This window comes from Thalassophryne amazonica, chromosome 17, assembly GCF_902500255.1.
Source record: "Thalassophryne amazonica chromosome 17, fThaAma1.1, whole genome shotgun sequence".
Classification (NCBI taxonomy): domain Eukaryota; kingdom Metazoa; phylum Chordata; class Actinopteri; order Batrachoidiformes; family Batrachoididae; genus Thalassophryne; species Thalassophryne amazonica.
Window position 1 is genome coordinate 65,343,853 of NC_047119.1, and position 27,395 is coordinate 65,371,247.

At 42.1% G+C, this 27,395-nt stretch overlaps 1 protein-coding gene across 2 annotated transcripts in view; it reads left to right on the forward strand.

Moving 5' to 3' along the window:
• Positions 1-27,395, forward strand: part of nrg1 (neuregulin 1) — a 156,516-nt gene that overhangs the window by 10,902 nt on the left and 118,219 nt on the right. For both annotated transcript variants that reach the window (XM_034191611.1, XM_034191612.1), the window contains exon 3: positions 15,772-15,910. In XM_034191611.1, coding sequence (XP_034047502.1) covers positions 15,772-15,910 — 139 coding nt within the window. The remainder of the gene's footprint in view (positions 1-15,771; positions 15,911-27,395) is intronic.

The window sequence follows — 27,395 nt, forward strand, 5'->3', positions numbered from 1 at the left end:
AGTAACACTGGCAGCAAAACAGCCCCAGTGTTATGTGTCGGACGCGGTCGGAGCACCGACCCAGCGTTTGACAGGACCCAGCATAAAATAAGCAGAGCACGGTTCAAAAGGTAAAAGAATTTAATAAACATAATAGTGAGTGGAGTGATAAACAACCCAAAAAGTCCGCGGTCTGGTGAGGTGGAAACACGGCGCGTTCTCAGCAGCGCGAACGGTCCGGAGCCACAGCAGTTCGGACCAGAGACTCGACCTTGTGAGCAGACGTGTGAGATCGACGTCAGGAGAACAATCTCACCATTACGGACCCAGAGCATCACCACCACCACCACCGCCCGGTTTCTTCACCTTGCTTAAGCAGAATATTACACAATAGTACATTCAAAGATGATGACAGTAACCACTGTTTTCTAACAAAAAAACCCAATAGCACCCATGGCCAGTATTTACAGTCTTTTTCAAACATTTCCTTCTCTGACTAATAAAATATGAGCACTCTATTTATTTATTTATTTTTTATTGTTATCTTTTGCATTATGCATTCTAACGATCAGGTATTTCTGGTTGTTCCCGAAAAAGAAACGCAGTTTGAGGAAGCCCAGTAACCTGCTGACTTCTTTTTAACTATTTTAACTATTAGAAAAATTTTAACTATTAGAGAAAAAATTATTCATAACCATCCCAAAGACATATCTTTATGTTTGACTGCTTTCAGTAATGCTGGTATTTGCTTAGACTCTTTCTCTCCGATTGTTCTGTCTGAGTTACTTTCATTAGTCACTTCCTCCAAACCATCAACATGTCTGTTAGATCCCATTCCTACCAGGCTGCTCAAGGAAGCCCTACCATTAATTAATGCTTATATGATCAATCTATCTTTATTAGTTGGCTATGTACCACAGGCTTTTAAGGTGGCAGTAATTAAACCATTACTTAAAAAGCCATCACTTGACCCAGCTATCTTAGCTAATTATAGGCCAATCTCCAACCTTCCTTTTCTCTCAAAAATTCTTGAAAGGGTAGTTGTAAAACAGCTAACTGATCATCTGCAGAGGAATGGTCTATTTGAAGAGTTTCAGTCAGGTTTCAGAATTCATCATAGTACAGAAACAGCATTAGTGAAGGTTACAAATGATCTTCTTATGGTCTCTGACAGTGGACTCATCTCTGTGCTCGTCCTGTTAGACCTCAGTGCAGCTTTTGATACTGTTGACCATAAAATTTTATTACAGAGATTAGAGCATGCCATAGGTATTAAAGGCACTGCGCTGCGGTGGTTTGAATCATATTTATCTAATAGATTACAGTTTGTTCATGTAAATGGGGAATCTTCTTCACAGACTAAGGTTAATTATGGAGTTCCATAAGGTTCTGTGCTAGGACCAATTTTATTCACTTTATACATGCTTCCCTTAGGCAGTATTATTAGAAAGCATTGCTTAAATTTTCTCCCTCAGCCCCAACCAGTCCCAGCAGAAGACTGCCCCTCCCTGAGCCTGGTTCTGCTGGAGGTTTCTTCCTGTTAAAAGGGAGTTTTTCCTTCCCACTGTAGCCAAGTGCTTGCTCACAGGGGGTCGTTTTGACCGTTGGGGTTTTACATAATTATTGTATGGCCTTGCCTTACAATATAAAGCGCCTTGGGGCAACTGTTTGTTGTGATTTGGCGCTATATAAAAAAATTGATTAATTGATTGATTAAATTTTCATTGTTACGCAGATGATACCCAGCTTTATCTATCCATGAAGCCAGAGGACACACACCAATTAGTTAAACTGCAGGAATGTCTTTCAGACATAAAGACATGGACGACCTCTAATTTCCTGCTTTTAAATTCAGATAAAACTGAAGTTATTGTACTTGGCCCCACAAATCTTAGAAACATGGTGTCTAACCAGATCCTTACTCAAGGATGGCATTACCCTGCCCTCCAGTAATACTGTGAGAAATCTTGGAGTCATTTTTGATCAGGATATGTCCTTCAATGCGCATATTAAGCAAATATGTAGGACTGCTTTTTTGCATTTGCGCAATATCTCTAAAATTAGAAAGGCCTTGTGATGCTGAAAAGCTAATTCATGCATTTATTTCTTCTAGGCTGGACTATTGTAATTCATTATTATCAGGTTGTCCTAAAAGTTCCCTGAAAAGCCTTCAGTTAATTCAAAATGCTGCAGCTAGAGTACTAACGGGGACTAGAAGGAGAGAGCATATTTCACCCATATTGGCTTCTCTTCATTGTCTCCCTGTTAATTCCAGAATAGAATTTAAAATTCTTCTTCTTACTTATAAGGTTTTGAATAATCAGGTCCCATCTTATCTTAGGGACCTCATAGTACCATATCACCCCAATAGAGCGCTTCGCTCTCAGCCTGCAGGCTTACTTGTAGTTCCTAGGGTTTGCAAGGGTAGAATGGGAGGCAGAGCCTTCAGCTTTCAGGCTCCTCTCCCGTGGAACCAGCTCCCAATTCAGATCAGGGAGACAGACACCCTCTCTACTTTTAAGAGTAAGCTTAAACTTTCCTTTTTGAAAAAGCTTATAGTTAGGGTTGGATCAGGTGACCCTGAACCATCCTGTTGTATGGCTGGGGGGCCTGGCTGCCTTTTTGTTTCTGTCTTTTGTTTTTCCTTCCAGGTGGCTTGCATTTGGGACTGAGTGGCTGTGTTGCTGAGGTTATCAGGACCTCACCCTGATCACCTGCGGCTCGTCAGGACTCACAGCTGAGGTGCATCTATATGGATTGGAACATGGTGGCATTTAAGACTGGAGTATACAGTGTGTATTTGCCAGAGACTCGACCTTGTGACCAGACGGGTGAGATCGTCCTCTCAGGAGCCATCTCATCATCAGTGGATGCAGAGAACGTCCAGGGTTTGATGCACGGTCTGTGAAAGAGGAGGGGGTGAGGTCTCACGCTCGTCAGCACACTTCCTGAGGTACGTTAGATTTTGTGACTAACATTTATACAGTCAGTAAATGTGGTGTCCCTCACACCTTTTTATATTGAGCTGTATGTTAGTCATGTATCGGCTTCCACTGCAGTGGAGTTTTGTGAACTGGATGTTCCATGCCTGCAGGTTGGGAGGCTGATTAGTAATCAAGCCAGGAAGTGTTTGCTGTTTGTACACCTTTAAGTGTTCTCTCTGTGTGTAGAGTGTGGACTCACATAATGGTTCCTTCTTTCACAGACTCGGTTTGTTGCGGCCACCTGGGGGGTGTCGGCGGGGTCCTTGGGTCCGAACAGCTTCTGGCTCCGGACCGTTAGCGCTGCTGGGAGCGCACCACGCCAGACCGCACATTCTTTTGTTATTTTTTGTATCACTGTTATGTATTAAATTCAGTTAACCTTTGTACCGTGCTCTGCTTATTTCATACTGGGTCCTTCAAATGCTGGTCGGTTCTCCGAGCTGCGTCCAACACATAACACATCCCTTAGTTATGCTGCTATAGACTTAGACTGCTGGGGGGTTTCCCATGATGCACCCAGTGTTTTTTTTTTATTCACCTCTTTTTGCTCTGTATGCACCACTCTGCTTTTAATCATTGGTGATTGATCTCTGCTCTCTTCCACAGCATGTCTTTTTCCTGATTCTCTCCCCTCAGCCCCAATCAGTCCCAGCAGAAGACTGCCCCTCCCTGAGCCTGGTTCTGCTGGAGGTTTCTTCCTGTTAAAAGGGAGTTTTCCTTCCCACTGTCGCCAAGTGCTTGCTCACAGGGGGTCGTTTTGACCGTTGGGGTTTTTCTGTAATTATTGTATGGCTTTTGCCTTACAATATAAAGCGCCTTGGGGCGACTGTTTGTTGTGATTTGGCGCTATATAAATAAAATTGATTTGATTTGATTTTTCTTCTTGGGATAAAAATGATACCAAAGTTGAAAATGTAGAGAATGGAACGGCACTTGCTAGTTAGGAAGAGCATTACCATTTGCTATTTTATATATAAGCAAAACCGTAAATTCTTGTGTAACTTGTGCAGGAAGGTAATGAAGCAAGACTGGTATAGTCATTACAGGCAGCTCAGTGTGGTAACAGTTGAACTGTAGAGTAAACCTGAGTTTGATTCTAGATCACCTTATCTGTCTGGGTCCTTATACAATATATGTCACCTGCTTCGTCCCAGTCAGCCCAACTGTAACTGGGTACCACTTTTGACGGTTGAGATAACCTGTGATGGACTGGCATCTCACCCAGGAGGAGGGATGGACTCTGATCCACTTCATGCTACAAAATCACGATTGTTGATGGGCGTATATCAGACTTACTTCTTCTTAGTGTTAATATGGATAAATTGCTTATCCTTGATTAGAACTCAAGTAAAAGCAGAATTGTAAAGCATTTATGAATTTATATTAAGTTTCTGTGATTCTATAATGTTGGTGTGCATTCAAACAAAAACTCCATTGGCGGTGACAGACTGATCCGGTCTGGAACCACAGAGCACTGACCAAAATCAATCACTGGTTTTGCATTTGGGACCAGAGAGTGAGTAGAGAATCACTTACCATGAGGATGAAATTATTTTCCCCTGTGGACACTGTGGCACCTCCAACACCAGACAATGAGGCCAGATAATAATATTCAAAGGTTACAATGTTTGCTGTTTGGGTTGCTTTCTCGGTTTGGTACTAATGCATCCGGTGATTCCTAATCAATATCTGTCAAATCACTTACAGGAATTGCTTAGTAAGTAAGATCACATTATGAGGTTTGCAATAAAAATCAAAAAGTTGGATTGAAGCAGCTCTACTAAAACTCAACATGCACCTTTCAGTGAGCTGGACAACCACTAACTGCAGCTGTATTAGTCAAACAATGACTAAAACTACAACAGTTATGCCAGTAATCAATTACAGACCAAATGGTTAACATTAATGGACAACTATTTTTATAATCAAATCCTTTAGAAGTTATACGAAACATAATTTCAGCAGGCTAGTACGGGTCATAAGGAGGATGCTGGGTCACAAACAAAATTTTCAGTTTTGCAAATGCCTTTTTTTTTTTAACAAATGAAAAAAATGACACATCTATTTGTAAAAACCAGCATACAAGTTCCAAATCAGAAATTTGTGTTTGTGGATCACAAAACACGTGTGCAACTCAGGGACTATTTGTAGATCACCCTCTGTGCATTTGCAGGTATTAATGAGACAAATTTAACTCCATAAATAAGTGTCTCTTCACTTAAAAAAGTAAAGGTTTGCATGTACATGCTGTCTTTTAAAGCAGACACACTGTCGATCATAATGCATTGCAGCAATGCATTATGGGAGTTTGGGGTTTGTTTGTTTTTTATTATTATTTTATTATTGTCATACATGTTACTTTAGGAGTGTTGTTAGTGTTATAGGTTTGTTGTGTTTTATAGTTCAAGGAATGTAGTTAGTTTGGTGAAGAGGTATGTTGGAGGTATGTTGTGACCATGAGTGAAAACAATGTTGCGATTTTCCGCATGTTGAAAGTAAATGATGTTTTTTTTCTTTTTCCTAGCAGCAGTGGCAGTCGGCCCTTCTGCTGGGGAGGGCTGAGTTCCTTACGGCAGCCACGTGACAGGAATTACTGGTTGGTTTTAGGGTTTACAAATGTTTTTGACCGTTTGGTCTTACTCACTATGCTCGCAAAGAAATGTTAGAGGACTAGAAGTTAGCAGAAGCTAACTAATCTGCTGATGGTTTTCAAAATTAGTTGAAAAGCTAATCCACTAACCAAAAAGTTGTCTTTGCTAATTCATTTCCACTAATCCAGTAACAGCTAAGCTTTGCTAGTGGAAATGTACCCACCACTGCTTACAGCCTGGTAGAAAAGCAGCTTTGGTCTCTATAGTTAGTTCCCCTGTTCATGACAACTGTACAGGGGGTATTTTTTTTTTTAATAACTCAATTTAAGATAATTTAGGGTATACATTTCTGAATAACTAGGATCTTGGTCATGTTTAGTGACAGCTGGGTGCTGTTGTCAGGCTTGGTAGCAGCTCATGTTTTACTCAGCATGTCCAAGCAAACACAGGAACAGCATGATAGTGTACAGACGCAGTGAAACGAAAGTTGTAACATTAGATCATAAAACTTCCAACCAGTCTTATGACAGTGATGACACAACTTTCATTCAGATCAGTGAACCTGTGAGCCGACGGGTACACAGTAGATTATTTTCAGGAGCTTCAGGATCCTCTACCAGCTCGCAGATGTGCCTGAGCATTGTGAGTGTAGCCAAAATCTGAGTTGTTATGAATTCTATGCAACACATCCTTTAATACGTGTTAAAGTCAAGTCAGTCAATCCGGTTTTATTTCATATATCAGAGAAAATATGGCTCTCTTTGTGGTGCATCAAAGAGGTTGGTGTTACAGTATTTCTGTTCACATTTTTACTAATATTTAATTCATATATTAGCACTAGTTAGCAGGTAACTTGGTAATGTTATATTTACTAAACAGTTAGTTACTCAGCAGTTAACACAGTAAAAATAGGATGCCAGGTGATTGCAGGGAATTGTTTTGCTGTCGCCAACATATTTTCAGGAGTTGCGTTCAGGGGTGCCAAAAAGGGGGAGAATAAGGGTAAGCATTCTAGGGGCCCAGAGAGGCCCCTAATATAAGTATGGACCCCTTCACACATTGTGCGAATTTGGTCAAATTGAGCATGAAGTGCGCATGAAGTAGGAATCGCATGTAATACATGTAAAATTGTAGCTGCCTCCAACGCCTCGTACACCTGTTGCTACAACTATTTGTGCACACCAGCGGCTGAAAGACTGAGTGTGCCCTGTGAGAGCCCATTTGAGCCCTCTCGCTGCAGGTGTCGGCCAAATTCCAGGTGACACGCACGAACATCTAACACTGCTCGCTTGGCACTTAGAACATATGTGGCCATTCACACTGCTAACACGACAACAGTCGGCAGACAATCACTGTTGAGCTGGATATGAAATTTATCTAAGTGCCCCCACAAGCATGGCTTTGCAAACAGACACAGTGACATGTTGGTATGTGTGCTGAACTAACAGGGGGTGTGGCCGCCGACAGGAGCAGCTGCGGAGATCTGTGGTTCTGGACATCGCGGCTGGACAACACATACGAGGTCTGTCAATAAAGCAACGGTCCTTTTTATTTTTTTCAAAAACTATATGGATTTCATTCATATGTTTTTACGTCAGACATGCTTGAACCCTCGTGCGCATGCGTGAGTTTTTCCACGCCTGTCGGTGACGTCATTCGCCTGTGAGCACTCCTTGTGGGAGGAGTCGTCCAGCCCCTCGTCGGAATTCCTTTGTCTGAGAAGTTGCTGAGAGACTGGCGCGTTGTTTGATCAAAATTTTTTCTAAACCTGTGAGACACATCGAAGTGGACACAGTTCGAAAAATTAAGCTGGTTTTCAGTGAAAATTTTAACGGCTGATGAGAGATTTTGAGGTGATTCTGTCGCTTTAAGGACTTCCCACGGCTCGCAGCCGCCGCGACGCTCCGCCACAGGAAAAACACCTCTGTTGAAAGCCTTAAGGACAAGTTGGAACATGTCCTGCTGTTAAACAATTTCTCATATACTCACTCCACTGAAAGCCATCAAAAGCCGCCTGGATTTTACAAATGGTTATCAACACGGAGGTGTTTTTCCTGTGCCGCCGCACCGCGTCGGCTGCGTCCCGACGCGCAGACCCGTCCGCACGTCTTTCATTAAAAAAATCTCCTTTAACAGTGGAATATCCGGATAAAATGCTGAAACCGACTTCTTCTGAAACTTCTCTGTTCTCTCACGACGTCCTGGATCAATAGAGCCTGAAATGTGGAGGTTTTCAGCTTGAAACAGGCTGACGACGGCGGCTGAGAGCGCTGAGCGACGTCTCGCACCGTGGGAAGTCCTTAAAGCGACAGTATCACCTCAAAATCTCTCATCAGCCGTTAAAATTTTCACTGAAAACCATCTTAATTTTCGAACCGTGTCCACTTCAATGTGTCTCACAGGTTTAGAAAAAATTTTGATCAAACAACGCGCCAGTCTCTCAGCAATTTCTCAGACAAAGGAATTCCGACGAGGGGCTGGACGACTCCTCCCGCAAGGAGTGCTCACAGGCGAATGACGTCACCGACAGGCGTGGAAAAACTCACGCATGCGCACGAGGGTTCAAGCATGTCTGACGTAAAAACATATGAATGAAATCCATATAGTTTTTGAAAAAAATAAAAAGGACCGTTACTTTATTGACAGCCCTCGTATTGTGTTTGGATGGACGTGAACTAATAACTTCCCACTGTGACACACGTGTGTCTGCTTGCTTTCATCATGTGGACATATATAAAAACATATTTCGCTGTTGCACTGGGCTGCAGTGAGCATGCGCACAATGCACACATTGACAGGCTACCCAAGGTGATCCAGACTATCAGATCAGCAGCTGACGATCTGAATGTCATGCCACCCACGTGAGCTCTGTTCCACATGACACGGTGTTCTGTCCTGTGGTGCGCCATTCACAAGACATGTTTGTCAGGCAGAACACAGCTGGACATGCTGCCAGCAGATGTGGACATGATAAGAGCGCCCTGCTTCTCATTCATGTCATTTCATGACTGTATGTCTGTGACCATGGGTCATCTACAGAGGAACAGATGGATCATACTTGTATTGCCCGCTTGATAAGAGGTATTCAATACAATGCGGTGTTTATATGGTTTGTGTTTTCTTTTTTAAAGACATCCATGTCCTTCTTGATATCAATTTTCCTGCACCTTTCACAGGACAGCGATGGTAGCTCAGTGGTAAAGTTTCTGACTGTCAATCAGAGCTTTTGGAAAGTGCAGGTTCGAATCCCATGGGCGGCATGTAATTTTTATTTTTTTAAATTTTCACAGCAGCTACGTGATGTGGTTATACATCATGCAACTGCTCGCACTGTGTTCCCAAGTGCAGGAAACTGTTGCAGCATGTATTTTTTTTATTTTTTATTTATTGCTCCAAAACTTTTTCACACACAGCTAGTGCAGGAGCAGACGCAGAGCTTGGAGAGCACAACACAAAAGAAGAAGAAAAAAGCTTAGACAGGAGGAGAAAGAAGTGAAGGGTTGCCAGAATATCACCCATTTCTCTCATAGGCGAGGTGGATCTTTGTTGGAAAGTTCTGGAATGTTAGCTTGTTGTCTGTTCCTAACATTGTCCATAAACTAGCTTTCTCCCCATGTTAGCTCATATTTTTAAAGAAAACTCTGGATTTTTGCATTTGACTGTTGTTTTAGTCAAATCAGTGCAGGCAAACTCTTAGCAAGCTTGCTAAAAAATTACCCCCCCCCACAGACACACACACCTGAGCAAACACTGGAACCCCTGAGGTGAACAGCTGTGCGTTGAATCAATTATTATGGCAAAAAAACATTAAAGAAAAAAGAAATTGTTCTGAAATAAAAAAGTCTATATTCTGTACGTATTTCAGAATGATTTTAATGGTGTAAAAAGCATCAGCCGTCACTGAAATATAATGTTTGGGACTCTCATCCCCCTGCTTTGCAGTAGGAACAGAGAACATTTTTAGTGTGTGCAGACTGGGTGACTGCTCTCAATTCAATCAGAGAAATGTTTACATTTTCTGGAAATCAGAAGATTAATTGGCAACAACTAGCTTCATATATGTATTTTTGTCAGTCTAGAGTATCAGTCTTGTGTTTTCAGTGCTCCCTACCAAGTAACTGTCAAATCATATTTTGGGAATTATAGTCAAAAATATCATTAAAATGCATAGGTTAATGTAAAACACTATAAAAATTTTCTGCTGGTCTGGCTATGAGGAGGCCCACTACAATTTCTCTTCATGGGGCCCAAAATTCCTGGTGGCGCCCCTGGTTGTGTTGACCAACTGGTTGCATGAAGGTTGAGTGTTCAGCACCTTCAAACTCCATGCAACCACTTTCGATCACAATGGTGTCCCTAAAGCAACTGTGGTCCAACACACACTGAGTATGATCACTATCAGACCGATTGGCAGCAGCTGCAAATAATCACCATTTAATTAATGCAGACACATTGCCCGCATTTTGAAGTCAGTTTGAGTCAGCTTGCAGCCTGTCGTAAACCAAACATTTATAAGTGAACCCACTACACATTTCATGCTGTGGGCATATAACAGACAGTCACTCTCGTAGGACAATCTAGTTTCAGCATCTCGGAGTTGCGAAGATCTTGTATGCCGCGTACACTAGGCATGTGAATCTAATCACTGACGATTTGATACGCATCTCGATACCAGCGATACGATACATGACAATACTGACGATACGATACCCCTGTTCCCGAATCAATGTGATTTGATGGCAATTCATTTCCAAACAATGAAATTATACGAGGAAGCGAGCGAACTTCAAGCTGCTGAGTGTCACTTTGCTCGTATTAAATAGTTTCAAAACGGTGGGTTTTGAAACAGGTGAGCATAATGTGTGTGAGCTGGTTTTGACAGTGACAAGCTGCAGCCTCCTGCCTCAATGTTACTGTTATGTGACTGAAATTAGATGCTGTCCATGGTCCTGAAGCTAAAAAGACAGAATGAAATCTCCCCCACCTGCAAAGCCTGCCCACCTGCACGCGCGCTCGCACACACACACACACACACACACCACACACACACACACACACACACACACACACACACACACACACACACACACACACACACACACACACACACACACACACAAATACATATACATGCATAGATGGAACATATTTGAGTGTGTGTTTGAGTATAGATGTGCACTTTTTGCTGGAAAGCCGCTTTTGTGAAAATAATTTGTTGCTGAAATTACATGAGGACACATGAAAAGTCGTGCAGTGTGTGGTGGAGAAGAGATCACACACACACACACACACACACACACACACACACACACACAGTGAGAATGTGGTAACTTGTGGTGTGATTGTAATGATGAAGTGGAAGTGAAATGTACATGATCATATGTGTGATGAAAAAAATGGGAACATATGAGTAAAATATTTTATGCCTTGATTCGTTTCATTCACCCGTAACCCACCCAAGTAATTAAGCTTTGTAATGAAATAATCTGGGCCAAATCTTAATCTGCCATAAATACCCTCATGAATATGCATGTGTGTAAACTGCAAGAGATTTGCTCTGTTCCCCTCTTTGTCACATTCATTCTTTGTATTATGTTATACAGAGTGCATGTAATCATCAACTTGACCAGCTTAGTCGCACTCCCACAGCAGACGACCCGCTGTCAGACTCTCTCTTACGGCAGTTTTGTCACAGATAAGTGGATAAAACGTGGGTGCACATGGATGGTCACACTTTGGAATGAGGGTGGAGTGCCACTGTGCTTTCTGAGGACTTTGGGTCTTGTTTGAATTTGAGACTTCACATATAGATGTTTTCTTGGGATCTGTGAGATTGGGATTGCCTCTGTAATTTTTAAGGATATTTTTGTGATATTTTATAAAGTTAGTAATCAATAAAAATGACTGAGTAAAAGATGAACCATATTCTAAGTGAAATGATGCACACTCTAAATCAAATCAAATCAAATCAATTTTATTTATATAGCGCCAAATCACAACAAACAGTTGCCCCAAGGTGCCTTATATTGTAAGGCAAGGCCATACAATAATTACGGAAAGACCCCAACGGTCAAAACGACCCCCTGTGAGCAAGCACTTGGCACCAGTGGGAAGGAAAAACTCCCTTTTAACAGGAAGAATCCTCCAGCAGAACCAGGCTCAGGGAGGGGCAGTCTTCTGCTGGGACTGGTTGGGGCTCTAAACACCACAATATAAATGTACAAGTAAATATACACACGTCCATAGTGGTGTTTTTTGACTATGCTTGACTTTATTATGAAGTCACTTATAACAGTTAATTATGGAATAACCCTGTTGTGTCTGATGATTTGCGGACGTTCATGCCAGTGCACTGTTCAGCTCATCCAATAACCAATAATTATCTAACCTAATGTTTCTGTTAGCGGATTAGCTTTTCAGATAAGTTTTAAAACAATCATCGGACCAATCTTCCGATAAATTTAGTTCCGATAACTTTTAGACCGCTAACATTTAAAAAAAAAATAGCTAGTAACTTGAAAAACATTTATAATCCCTTTTGCTCCTGTCTGCTATGTATTTTGTAGAGGTGTGCGATACCGGGAATTTTGGTATTGATCCGATACCAAATAAATACAGGCCCAGTATCGCCAGTATCGATACCGATACTTTTTCATATTTAAGCTTCATAGATCCAAAGGATCCACAAGACCAAGGATAGAATTTCACCAAACATTGTATGTGACAACAAAACACTTTATTATCACAATCAACATTTTTGTTAAAAAAAAAAAATCACTCAACACAACTTAAAACTAAATCTCCTGAGGCAGAGGGCTAACAAATCACAATACAAGGGTACTCTGCTCCATGTTGTGTGACACAGCACAGCACTGCTCTTACAGACAGAGAGTAGACTTTGATGAATCTGTGTGCGCAGCAATCAGTGCAGCTCAATCCACCCACCTCTAGTATTTTGCAGCAGTGAGGTATCTAAGAGGAGCTGAGCTCAACTCTGCATCCATCAGAAAGGGCCTTCCAGAGAAAAAAAAACCATTATTCCTTAACCCTATACAGTGGTCCGGTGATGAGACAGAGGTCTAGAAATGAGAAGCAGGTTTCACTTATGGTTTTGCTTTATGAATAAAATTATTCCAGATAGGATAACGACATTAATGTAAACTCTTAAAATGTACGATGTGGATATATAACACATATCTGTTCATTTTAAAATAATGCACTCATTCTTAAGATTTGAACATTAACACACAGGTGCCCAAAAGGATTATGGTTAAATTTAGCCTTCACTCATACTGATTGGTTGACTAATTCATTCTATATAAAAACAAGCACAAGTGAATCAATGCAACGTGTGTTGGTGTTTACAAATAAATGTGCTTTTGTAAAATATGTCATTTTTTTCATTTGTGTTAAAAAAAAAATGCAAAGCCGAAAAGTCTGTTAAATTGTGAGTCAGGCCATGTGATATAACAAAGTGCACGGAACACTGCCATCTACTGCAGACAGGTTATATCACAGTGTTGTCAACTGCAGGATTTTAAAATTATCTGTAGGTTTCCAAAACCTGAGACCACACACGTGGAGATAAAAAATCAAATCAATTTTATTTATATAGCGCCAAATCACAACAAACAGTTGCCCCAAGGCACTTTATATTGTAAGGCAAAAGCCATACAATAATTACAGAAAAACCCCAACGGTCAAAAACAAATCATAGATCTGACAGGTTTAGTTGTACAGTGTGTGGTGCCAGCCACACGGTAACAACAACACACATGAACATTCCCAGGTCAAACACCTTGCTTTCTGATTGGCTGCATCATGTCACATTTAGCTTCTCGCGTCTTTCTGAGCAGATCAGAGTGCTCGTGCTCTGAACACACCACACACGGCAGGAATATCTGATAAGATTATGTTTAGCATTATCACGATTGTCGGGACGTCCTTAAGATTGTTGGAAGGGGAAGATCAGGTCCGATGTCAGCCTAATTAACTCAACTCAACTCAACTTTTTTTCTTATATAGCGCCAAATCACAACAAACAGTTGCCCCAAGGCGCTCCATATTGTAAGACAAGGCCATACAATAATTATGAAAAACCCCAACGGTCAAAATGACCCCCTATGAGCAAGCACTTGGCCACAGTGGGAAGGAAAAACTCCCTTTTAACAGGAAGAAACCTCCAGCAGAACCAGGCTCAGGGAGGGGCAGTCTTCTGCTGAGACTGGTTGGGGCTGAGGGAAAAAACCAGGAAAAAGACATGCCGTGAAGGGGGGCAGAGATCGATCACTAATGATTAAATGCAGAGTGATGCATACGGAGCAAAAAGAGAAAGAAACAGTGCATCATGGGAACCCCCCCACAATCTACGTCTAAAGCAGCATAACCAAGGGATGGTCCAGGGTCACCCGATCCAGCCCTAACTATCTTGCCATGTGAACCAGGCTTGATGTTATGATGCCTCACGGAGCGACTGATTGATCCGTTATGACACCGCACAGAGCCACTAACCGATCAGATGTTATGATGTCTCACGAAGCGACTGATTGATTCGTTGTTAAGATGCCACACGGAGCCGCTAACCGATCAGACGTTCTGACGCCTCATGGAGCGACTGATTGATTCGTTGTTATGACGCTGCACAGAGTGACTGATCGATGCATTATTGACACTGCACTGCAAAGTTTAATGACCAAAATACCAACATTCTGGGTGCAATGAACATGCTTTCACTATTATTTGATTTCTTTGTGTGACTGACATTGTTATTCAAGCATTCAAAAGGCAATTCCTATCACCACACAACTCCAACCACACACGAGAAAGTTTTTTGACAGTTCTTGTTATTGAGAGAAACCTTGTCTCCCTAACCGGATAGAGTTGTGATGTCATCACGCGTGCGCTTAGGCGCTGTCTAGCGGAATCTTTAAAATTTCTTTCTTTTTTTTATACAAATGAAAAAATGATATAGTTTACAAAAGCACATTTATTTGTAAACACCAACACGTTACATCAATTCACTTGTGTTGGTTTTTACATAGAATGAATGAATCAACCAATCAGTATGAGCGGAGGCTTAGTTTACCCATAATCCCTTTGGGCATCTGTGTGTTAATGTTCAAATCTTCAGAATTAGTGCGTTATTTTAAAATTAACAGATATGTGTTATATATCACTTTGCACATTTTAAGAGTTTACATTAATGTAGTTATTCTATCTGGAATCATTTGATTTTGTAAAGCAAAACTATAATTCAAACCTGCTTTCCATTTCAAGACCTCTGCCTTATTGCTGGACCACTATATCCTGTCAAGGTAAATGACACTTCCTTACATCATTGGGCAGAGCGCACAAAGACAGAAGCACTGGCTCATTGGCTGTTTGGGTTTGTAATCACCTTTGATTCTATTACAAGCCTTGACGGTGTTTAAACTCAAAATTGGCTTGTTAATACCTAAGAGCATATGGGAGGCAAAATTGAAAGTTATTGGTTAGCTGTAGCTTCCAATAAGTTTTTAGGCAGTTCATTGGTTTAGCGTTAAAAAAGATAAGTTTTCAGTTAGCTGATTACCAGTTATCAAAGCTAACTTTTTGGTTAGCTGTGCCCACCACTGGTTCATGCTGATTATATGATTGCAAATAGAGCTTAACCAGCAACAGCATGTTGCCATTCTAATGCAATTCCATCATTTGCACGGTTTATTTTTCTGTAGGTAATTCAGTCGGCGAGGTTTGCCGTAAAGCCGAGGCAGCGTCGCTCCAACAGTGGTCAGTGCGCAGAGTAATCCATCAAATCTATCACATGTGAAACGGTAATTCTGTATCAGAATCCACATCAGTACTTTCGTATGGTAACTTAAATTCACCCATTTCAGGGGCGGCGTCGGTATGCGACTTTCTCTCACTCTCAGTTAACAGTGCTAACAGCTAGCATCGCGCAGCTGGTGTTCTGTGGAACTGTACATCTCGTCGCATTAATTGACGGTTCTGTGTCCCCACTATATTGTGCATGTGGCTACTGATGAGTGCAGCTGGCTCTACTTTCCACATTCCTCTTGCAGGCAATGATGACTTTAAACCTTCTGATACTGTATGTTCAGATCAGAGGACATCACCCTCTGCAAACACGGGCCTTTATCTTGATGTCTGCTAACTTCTGAATTTGACTGGCAGCCCAGTTTTGACCCCAGTAATCATTTTCTGTGTGTTTTCTGCAGCTGCCACCAGCAAGACCACCACCACAAAGACATCCAGTCATGTGACTCGCTGCAGCAACAGCCAGAAAAATTACTGTGTGAATGGAGGAGAATGCTTCACCCTTGAAATCATGCCAGGCAGCACTAAATTTCTCTGCAGGTAGGCTATGAAATGTAACTCATGATACTCTGCTCAAAGTTTTCATGGCTCGTAACTGCTGTTGTAATATTCAGTTTTTTTCCCTCATGTTGACTGATGCTAACAGGATGTAAACTGTTCGTAACTGCAGTCGTCTATTTCTTACTTGCATCTTTTCTTGGTTCTTAAGATGTAGCAGAGTAGGAAGCGCATTTCTGATGAAATGAGATGTTGTTCCTTCAGGTGTCATGTGATTTGAGATTAGTTTTCAAAGGCTGCTGTATCAGGCGCTGCAGCTGCATCATTTGGATTTAGACGCAGTTTGACTGGTAACACTCTGTAGTGCCTTTTCACACTGTAGATTGTTTGAATATGAGTGTTCAGAGTTGTTATTTTTAATGTTTATGTCTGTCAAGGGTTAGCACCACTGCCTCACAGCAAGAAGGTCCTGGGATCGCTTCCCGCCCGGTCCTTTCTGCATGGAGTTTGCATGTTCTCTCTGTGTTTGCGTGGGTTCCGTCCGGGTGCTCCGGCTTCCTCTAGGTGACTGGATGAAAAATTCTTTCCATTCCATTCCAGTAAAATCAGTCTGTATAATCTTTGCGCAATAATTTTGTTAAAAATATACAAAAGTACATTTCACAGAGTTCAGCTAAAAAAGTCTGCACAACAGCGAGATATAAATGCGAGAAAAAATATATCTTCACTGAGAAGTGGAACCCCACGTGATCCATCTGAACCAATCATTGCTCAGCTTTCACATCTTAGTAGTGTGTAAAAAACATGAAAAGTGCTGCTCGCTGGTTAGAGAAGCGCTATTTAAATGCTTTTCCACCTTGAATCTGTAAATAAAGAGAAATCTGCCCCAATGACAGTAGTGAGGTGGAATAAAGGTTGTTGATTGCTGTAAATCCTGGTGGGATGGAGGGAAGTCCTTTAAAGATGTTGTTGCAAAACACCCCAACATTAAAGGCTCTTTAAAGGCTTCCTCCTTTACATGTATATGGATGCTTGTGGTCACTGTACACAGATAACATACATACATGCACATTTAGTATGTTTTTAATTGAATACATTTGTATCCAGCAATTAAATGTGATCCTGCTACTCCTCAGGCTGAAAAGAGCCAAAGATCAAGATCAAGGTGGTTCATTCAATGAACCACCAGCCAAACAACAACAAGAACAAAAAAAAACACACTGGCAGTACCAGTCTGGTTCAGAAGTCAAGTATTTTACTAGCAATGTGTATCACATGCAGTAAGGTAGACAAGTGGATAATCACCTGTGTATTTGTTACAGTTCATGAGTTACATGTGTTCCCTAAGTTTGTCTTGATAAGAGTTGGGCCCAGTGGCGACACTGAGCCTGTTATTAACATCAAATGTGTCAGATCAAAACACTCTGCAAGCTTTTATTTCTAACTTCTGCAAGTCGTGCCAAGAAAACGTTTCAACTCCAACAAAATTGGCCTGATATGTCATTAATGATTGTATGCTAGTACACGAATTAACATAACACAAATATTTTGCATTTTGCCAATTTCTCAACATTATCACATCTCTTTGTATTTTGAAAGCTATCCTTTTTAGTTTGCAGGTTTTTCTTTTAATATTTCTGATGTAGTATTTTTTTTGGGGGGGGGGGGGTGTATTCTTCTTCTATCAACATGTGAAGAGTTCTTTTTTTAATGAAAAATTCTAAGTGTTAAGATACAGTCTACACAAGTCTAACATGTCTAAAAACGTGCAGGAAAAACATACGAGATGAGATCCAAATTACTTTTTTTTACTAGATTAACCAGATTATCAAGAATAATTTGCAATATGTAAATGGATCAACAAAATTCTCATGCTTGTTTGAGTTGAACATATACATGTAAGTGTTATATTATTTGTTATAAATAATTAATTGTTACATTATGGCCAGCGCATGTGAGGCTGTGTTGAATCCTAACAACAATGCAGGAAGTCAGTCTGTCTCTGCTGATGCTCAATACAAGTCGGAGAAGTAAAGTAACTGAAAAGCAGGTCGATAATACACACCAATGTGCATGAATTGGCACGTTTAATGTAATTAATAATATAATATAATAGGTACAAGGGTGATGGCCAAGTGGTTAATGCGCTTGGTTTCAGTGCAGAAGGTTCCCAGTTCAAACTCCACCCCTGCCACATTTCTCCATGTAATGTGGAGTTGCGTCAGGAAGGACATCCGGTGTAAAACTTGTGCCAATTCAACATGCGATCCACCTCAGATCTGCTGTGGTGACCCCGAGTGAAAAGGAGAAAGAAGCCAAAAGGACTTAGTTTTTACAGAATCTGACGCTGACATCGTGCATGTGTGCCATTTTCATTGATTTCTCGCCATAAGTTTTCCAAGTTCCACTCCAGATTTCTCCCATTTGTGCAGATTAAATGTGTTGAATTTTTCAAATTAGACATGTTCGTACTTTAATATACAATCAGTGTTATTTACAAATAGTCCGATTTTACTGGAATAAAAACTTGTTTCTGAAGGGATTCTAGCATTGACTCAATCGCCTATTCCCACATGCAGGTTAGGTTGATTGGAAACTTTATATTGTCTGTAGATGTGAATATGTGACAGGGTGGCGTCCTTTCCAGAGTGAACCCCACCTCTCGCCCTATGACTGCTGGAATAGGCTAGAGCCCTCCGTGACCCTTAATTGGAGTAAGTGGGTATAGACAATGAATGAATGAATGAATATCTTGTTGTGGCTGGCAAGCCTGGCTGGCTTTTGTGTGTCTTTTGTTTCTGTCTTTTGGTTTTCCTCCCAGGTGGTGCGCATTTGGGACTGAGTGGCTGTGTAGCTGAGTTTATCAGGACCTCACCCTGATCACCTGAGGCTGATCACGTGCAGCTCGTCAGGACTCACAGCTGTGGTGCATCTACATGGATTGGAACATGGTAGCATTTAAGTCTGGAGTACACAGTGTGTATTTGCCCTCTCTTCTCCTCTGACTCCAGCCGGGTGAGCCGTAGAGTCGGCGTTGCTGGAGTGGTGCAGTTTGGTTATGCTGGGCGTTTCCCAGGTAACCTCTGCACCCGGGAGGGGAGGGGGGGGGGTTTGGGGTATTTTCTTTTTATTCCCTCTCTTCTCCTCTGGCTCCAGCCGTGTGAGCCGTAGGTTGTCGGCGTTGCTGGAGTGGTGCAGTTTGGTTATGCTGGGCGTTTCCCAGGTAACCTCTGCACCTGGGGGGGGGGGGTTTGTTTGTTGATTCCCTGTTCCACCTCCGGCTTCAGCGCGCCTTTGAGCCGTCTGCCATCGGCGTGGCTGAGGTTTGGGGCAGTGGGATATACCCGCAGCTGGTGGCTGGTTTGGAAGTCAGAGGAGTGGCGCTGTTTTGTGCCGTCTGCCATAACCGCTGTTCCACTCCTCCCGGTTGGCTTCTGGGGTATAGTCACGGTTGGTGACGCTGGACGTGCTTCCAGTTTCCACTGCGCCAAGGGGGTGGGGTTGGGGTTGTTTTGTTTGTATGTTTTTTTTTTCTTTCCTTTTGTTTTTCCCCCCAGTTTCCGCCCTCAGGGTGTGACTGTGGTGTCCTCTGGGGGGGAAAGGGCTGTGGGTCCATCTAGCCATAGATGGCCGGGGCTGGGTCCGTTGGTCATGAGGGGAGGCATCTCCTGGGGTTGATGGAATGGTCCTCTGGGAGGCGCTGGGAGTCCCCGTGGGTGGCGTTGGATCCCAGAGGGACCTCGGCTGTGGTTATTACTCCTGGAGCTCGCGGGATGTCCTCTGGGGGGTGTTGGTCCCTACATGTCGTTGGGGGGGGGGGGGGGGGGGTGTTAGCATTTTTATTTGCAAGCTTAAGTTTGGGTTTTTCTTTTCTCCCCTTCCCGGGGTTTGATGGAACGGTCCTTTGGGGAGGGGGGGGGGGGTGTTAGCATTGTTATTTGCAAGCTTAAGTTTGGGTTGTTTTTCTTTTCTCCCCTTCCCGGGGTTTGATGGGACGGTCCTCTGGGAGGGGGGGGGTGGTTTGGTTGTTTGTGTTTGTCTTTTTTGTTTTATGACTAATCAGACTGAACATGGTTGGACAAAGGCTGACCGCACAGGTTTAAGAACTCCTGGCCACACCTGTGCTAAGTGACTGACAGAAACAAAGGCAAAGATGCAGCCAGAGGAGAAGACATCAACCGTTCTGTTAAATGAAGATTCTGTTGGAAGACGAATGCAGATATGGTTTCCAGCCATGGTCCCTGGAGGGGGGTGTTTCTCCTGGGCCAGGTTTGTGTGGTCGCTGGGAGGCTTCCCGTGAGGGTGGGGTGCTGTTGTGGCTGGCGTGCCTGGCTGGCTTTTGTGTGTCTTTTGTTTCTGTCTTTTGGTTTTCCTCCCAGGTGGTGCGCATTTGGGACTGAGTGGCTGTGTAGCTGAGTTTATCAGGACCTCACCCTGATCACCTGAGGCTGATCACGTGCAGCTCGTCAGGACTCACAGCTGTGGTGCATCTACATGGATTGGAACATGGTAGCATTTAAGTCTGGAGTACACAGTGTGTATTTGCCAGAGACTCGACCTTGTGACCAGACGGGTGAGATCGTCGTCTCGAGAGCCATCTCATCATCAGTGGATGCAGAGAACGTCCAGGTTTGATACATGGTGTGTGAAAGAGGAGGGGGTGAGGTCTCACGCTCGTCAGCACACTTCCTGAGGTACGTTAGATTTTGTGACTAACATTTATACAGTCAGTAAATGTGGTGTCCCTCACACCTTATTATATTGAGCTGTATGTAGTCGTTTAATCAGCTTCCACTGCAGTGGAGTTTTGTGAACAGGGTGTTCTATGCCTGCAGGGTGGGAAGCTGATTAGTAATTAAGCCAGGAAGTGTTTGCTGTTTGTACACCTTTGAGCGGTCCCTCTGTGTGTAGAGTGTGGACTCACATGATGATTTCTTCTTTCACAGACTCGGTTTGTCGCGGCCACCTGGGGGGTGTCGGCGGGGTCCTTGGGTCCGAACTGGTTCTGGCTCCAGACCGTTTTGTGCTGCTGGGAGCACACCGCAAATCCGCCACGCCAGACCGCGCACTTATTTGTTTGTATTTTTTCACATCACTGTTATGTTTATTAAACCCTGTTATTCTTTGTACCGTGCTCTGCTTATTTTATACTGGGTCCTTCAAACGCTGGTCGGTTCTCCGGGCTGCGTCCGACACATAACATATCTCTCGAGTTTCTGTTTCTACACCCAGATTTTGAATCTGATCTGTGCGTGACTTTCAGCAGAAAAATGTTTTCATGCAGTTATTTGTATCTACAGCTATAGATCAACTCCATTAAATAAGAACACACATATAAAAACTAAAAAGCCTAAACATTTAAAAAATAAGAAGGTGTCCTGCACTGGTAACGTTAAATGTTGGCAGGTATGGTCTTGCTCTTGTGAAATGAGTTGTCTTTCTCCTCCCACATATTTTTTTTGACATAGACCTTGTTTGACCTTTACTTTGGAGACCAAGCATTCAACACTGTCAGAACTATTCCATTTATTAATCCTATTAGCTCAACCAATAATTTGCGTCACTTTTTACCAAAATTGGAGCAACTTTAACTTTTGACCCCTGTACAAAATGAAACCGAGTTTTTATCCTGTAACTCCATAGAATTCAGTCACAGATAGTCCAAACTCTACCTTTTTGGAATCTTTATGATCAGGCAAATAATGTGGAATATTTTTCAATATGATTGGAGCATCTCTTAATTTTGACGTCTGTGTAATTCTTCAATTGACCCCTACCTGACCACCGATTGAAAAGTCAAGTGGCCAATCAGTTTTTTCAAAAGAGGAGTGTCTAAGGAGTATTTCTGCCGAATTTGATGCTTTTATCACCATTTGCATGATTGTTTCAGTTATCTGCTGCACTAACATGAGTGCAAGTGGTACTGTTATTTGGAAGACATGAGACCTGGATATAAAAATGAAATCTACATCCGGTGGACAATAACAGTGACTTGTGCTGTATGTAACGTAGTGCCCAGAGGAGCTCAGTGTTATGTGTCGACGCGGGTTGAGGAGCGGACCTGCGTCAGACGGAACCCAGCGCTAAAATAACCAGAAAGCGGTTCCAATAACAAAACAATTTATTTCTTCCACCCTTTGGTGCATAACAATGTGTACAAACTAAAACAGCGTCAGTCTGGTGGAGTGAAGGCTGGCACGCTCTCCAGCGCCTAAAAGGATCGAAGCCCGGCGCTTCTGGACTCACTGTTACCGCCAAACACCCCCCAGGTGGACACGACAAACCGACTCTCTGCGAAGGATAGAAGAGGTGAGGTAAGTCAGCAGTTACAACCAATATCCTCCAAAAGGCACACACCATCAGCAACACATTCAGGTCTGTATTTAAGCTTTATGCAAATGAGCAGCTTCTCACAACAGGTGGAGGATCACCGGTCCGCACGCCACAGCAGTGAGAAGCGAGCTGCACAATTCTCATCACAATTCAAATATACTGCGTAACAAAATACCAAGTTACTATCAACAATTAGTCAAACAATTAATCACCTCTGATGTGTGCTGACAGCATGTGTCCCTCACCCTTCTTCCTTCTCAGGCTCGATGTGTCAAACCCAGGCGCGGTCCTCAGCGTCTCACAAACGAACATCACAAGGTCGAGTTCCCAGCAATTCTGCTTGAATCACACATGGCTTAAATGCAGAACGCCATCTAATTATCTGCTTCAGCTGAAAGTCTTTAAGGTTGCATGTGAGCACCATCCACAGGTGCTGCACATAACGTTGATGAGGGTGAAGGACTCTTCAGCCAGCACCTTCTCCACAGACAAATCAGTTTTCATATCACCTGGAGAGCAAAGAAAAGAAAAGAACACCAAAATGTCCAGCCACACCCCCCCAACACACAACACTCAGAAAGCTGTTGAGCCACCATGTGCTGTCAGAAATAGCTTCAGTGTACCTTGGCATTGATTCTGCATGGCTGTGGAACGCTACTTAGTGCAGCAAGTAACTGAAACAATCCTTCACATGGTGATACAAGCATCAGATCTGGCATGAATGTTCTTCATAAATCAGTGTTTGAGAAAAAAGTGCTGGCCACTTGAAAATCAATATGACGGCCACGTAGGGGTTAAAGCTATACCACATTATGTGTCTGATCACAAATATTCCAAAAAGGTATAGTTTGGTCTATCTATGACTGAATGTTATGGAGTTATGGGGTAAAAAAGGCAAGAATGGTGACAAAGAACAATTTCAGTTTGTACAGGGGTGAAAAAAAGTTGCTCCAATTTTGGTAAAAAGTGGCGCAAAATATTAGTTGAACTAATAGGATTAATAAATGGAATAGTTTTGACTGTGTTGAATGCTTGGTTTTGTCAGGCAAGGCACAAACCAAACTCTTACAGCAAATGCAGTTAGAATTACGTTTATTTGAAGAAACAAGCAAGAAACAAATTTGGTACACATGTGGTCCAGCAGCGAAGCAAAGGTATAGACAGGTGGGAGACTGAGGCTAGGTCTAATAAACAGGCGGGGATCAAAATACACAGCGTGGTGGCATTCAGAGGCAAAGACAAAATGTGGTCATGGACAGAACAAGGTCAATTACCAGCAGGCTGATCACAAGGCATAACAAGACAAGACGTGAGGGCTGGAAAGTGAAATACATTCAACAATCTGGCAGTGAGCTGTCAGACTGTGAGGGCTTAAATAACAGGTGGTGTAATTAGTGGAACAAGATGCAGGCATCATTGAAGGTTCTGGAAGGAGGTGTGGTCCGGTGAAGCAAGGAGGGGAGAAGAGAGTCAAGAGAGTGCATTGAGACAGAAGCTAAGTGAACCGGGGCAAGATAAATAAGTGACAGAAAAACCAACAGTGCAAACTGTGATGTGCTCAACAAACAATAATTAACGTGAACAAAACAAAGGGGGAAAGCTAGGAAATAACGTGACTAATCTAAAAACCAGGAAACAAGAGATCAATATTTTTAATCCAAACTTGAACAGGACTGATACTGATTAAAATATAAAAGTAAAAATGCAGTAACCAATAATGAGATGGAAAAGCAAACCACAAATCACACAGAAAATAAATGGCAGAAAACAAAACCCGTGATTAAAGAATACGGCTGAAGTAAACGAAGGACTACACAAAATAAATGATAAACAGAGAATGCAATAAATAATGAAAGGAACATAACCAGATAAAAACACTGAAGATAAAAAGTAACCGAAACCAGTGACGCATAATTACAATAAATGTGAAAAACAAAACTAAACAAAGACTGAAGTAACTAAAGGGACACGATTGAAAAAGAACAAATGTAATACAACAAGGCAAAACTATATACATGGCAACCAAATAATACACAGAAAATAAATTAAACAAAACCAATCATAAGGGCAGCATGACCATGATAACAAGACATGACCTGAATAACCACACAGAGGCTCAGAGCACGGAAATGGATACAAATCCATACTTATGGCAGACGGCCCTAAAATGACAGGTAATTGTCAAACAATGTTGACATCCATTGGATTCTATGGCATGTGACATATGTTACCCCGTAACGTGACAACTGAGCACATGGTCCAAACTACACTCACTCATCTCCGGGAGGGGACCCCAGATTTCCTTTTCCTGGGCCACATTGACCACTTCTGACTGGGGGATCCCGAGGTGTTCCCAGGCCAGTGTGCAGATATAATCTCCCACCTAGTCCTGGGTCTTCCTTGGGGTCTCCTCCCAGATGGACGTGCCTGGAACACCTCCCTAGGGAGGCGCCCAGGAAGCATTCTTACCAGATGCTCGAACCACCTCCGCTGGCTCCTTTCAACACGAAGGAACAGCAACTCTACTCCAAGCTCCACATGGATGACTGAACTTAACCAATAATTTGCATCACATTTTACAAAAATTGGAGCAACTTTAACGTTAGACCCCTGTACAAACTGAAACTGACCTTGGTCACCATTCTTGCTGTTTTTCCCACATACTGTAATTCCATAACATTCCGTCATAAATAGTCCAAACTATACCTTTTTGGAATATTTATATCAGACACTTAATGTGTTATACTTTTCAATATGACTGGAACAATTCTAAATTTGATCCCTGTGTAATTCTTCATGTAATTTGCCATATTGGATTTTCAAGTGGCCAGTGGGCAATGGCCATGGTGCAGTCATTTCAGATAACTGATTCTAGATGGGGAATTAAATCCTCACCTGTTTTCATCAAGCTGAATAAACTGGGCTGGCACAGCCAACATCTACTGATCCTGGATTGGTGAGTTCATCTCTGAGCGCTGAAGCGGCATACGAAGAATAGGGCCATTGTGTTATGGAAGTTGGATTCGATTGCTGAAGAGCAAGGTGTGTGTATAGGAAGTAATTTATTACATGAATCAGAAAAGTCCCCAAACAACAGGAATGTCCACTAACAAGGCTATAAAATAATAAACAATACACCAGGTGGAAGAAAAGCACAGAAACAGCAGTTTATTAAAAAAGGTCCATGATATTAGTGAGAGTCCAGGGAAAGAGAGCGGTGTTACCAAAGAGCAGGCAGGGGAACGGACAGTCCATGAGAAGCTGCAACATTCCAGAGAGGGACGGAGGAACTATGGAGCACTGAAGCAGCCTGTGATCTCAGAGAGAGCACAAGTGAGATGGGTTCCATAGCGACGGCAGACATGGAGAGTTCTGCGTCTACTGGGAGGAGCGGCTACCGAAACACCATCTTAATGCCAGCTCAACTGCAGCATCTCGTATCTTCAAACAGTCAGGATAGCTGAGCAGTGAAATGGAGCCAACAACATTAAAGTGCAATTGGCATGATTATTTGTTGCTGATTATTATGATATAATATGTATACTGAATGTTTGAATTTGGACTCCAACACACATTATTTTGAAAAACATTTCCTCTGCAGTGGCTCAGTTTGGTCTCATGAGGGCAAAAGCAGTTGAAATGCAACTGTCTCAGCATGACATCAGCAAGTTACTCCTGCAGGCTCGCTGGACCAAAAACAAGCAGCTTCCAGGAAAAATATTCTCTTAACACTCATATGGCGTAGACACTTCAAACACTCATGGAGATGATAATGTGGCAGTTATATTTGGTGATCAGAGGACAGTTTACTGCCAAATTAATCTGAAGCAGATGAAAAAGGGAGCAAATTTAACAAACTCTGATGGGGGATGCAAAAAATATGAACATAATTCTCCATGGTTTATGGTGACCGTATAATTTTAAATGGTCATTTATGTTTATTAGATTAAATTTAAATTTTATTACATATAAAATCCCAGGATTTTGCCAACATAAATGGAAGAGCAGATTTGTACACATGCACACAGGGTTTTTATTTTATTTTTTAAACAGGGATTTTCCACCTTAGTTCTTTAATCTTCTGGGGTCCATAGTCAAAATGGGCAAAAGGTTGGAAAAACAGTAAAAAGCTGAAAATTGGTGTATGCTCTCCCCTCAGTAGCCTTGATAATATACAGAAGGTCTCCGTGTATCCTCAGTGAGCTTTCACCGTTATGACGTTATGACATCATAGCTTCTATTTACGTGAGAAATGGTCTCATCTGGATATATAATTTAGTGTACAAGGATATATTTTTGATTACGTTTTACTAAACAGCCATACAATGCTTTGGAACATTGATGTAAATTGATGTAAATAAACAAAAGAGCATGAGATCATAATGCCATGACCTCATTTATGATGCCATAATATGATGTCATCATGTTGAATTACCTCATAATCTGTAATTGTAGGGATTTTCACTGGATTATTGAAGAACCACAAAATACTAAAAAGGATGTTACACAATCCAGGATAGGTGTTCTATGCAATTTTTCAATCTTGAGGACTTGGGTTCACAATATCGTATTACGGTTCGAATCAGTGTGTGCCTACATGAAAGGTTATTCAGGGGATTTTCATTTTCGTAGATAAAAGTCATGGATGAAGTCACTCTCATCAAAAATGATCCTTGTCAGCCATCTGGAAATCGGTCAGCCAGTGAATCGGACTTGAACTCATCGTTCTGCCTGCCCAGAGGCTTTTTTGTGTCCGCTGATACGTCTCAGTCATCACCAAAAACCGTGCTGTTTAAAGTTAAATGGTGATCTCAGTTTTTTTTTTTGGAGAAGGATGAAGCATGGACATGATACTAGATTGTCATGTGTAGTTTTTATGACATATTGTGTGCACATTAATGAATGAAAGGCCATTTAACCTCTCTGCAATTCTGTCCCCTCATCGCATGCTGCTTTTTCGAATAGTGTCCAGTCGTCTGGTCACATTGACGCCTCCTCTGCTAACAGACCTTTATCACACAGAAAGCTCTCCTCATTCATGATGACAGTGCTTACCTTTGAACGGATTTGGAATTTTCACTTCTCGACATCCCCTGAAAACCATGGAAAAACCTGATTCTCTGACAGATTAAAAAAATCAGAACCTTAAAAAAAGGGATACACGATGATGTCATGATTTCACAATGATATCCTG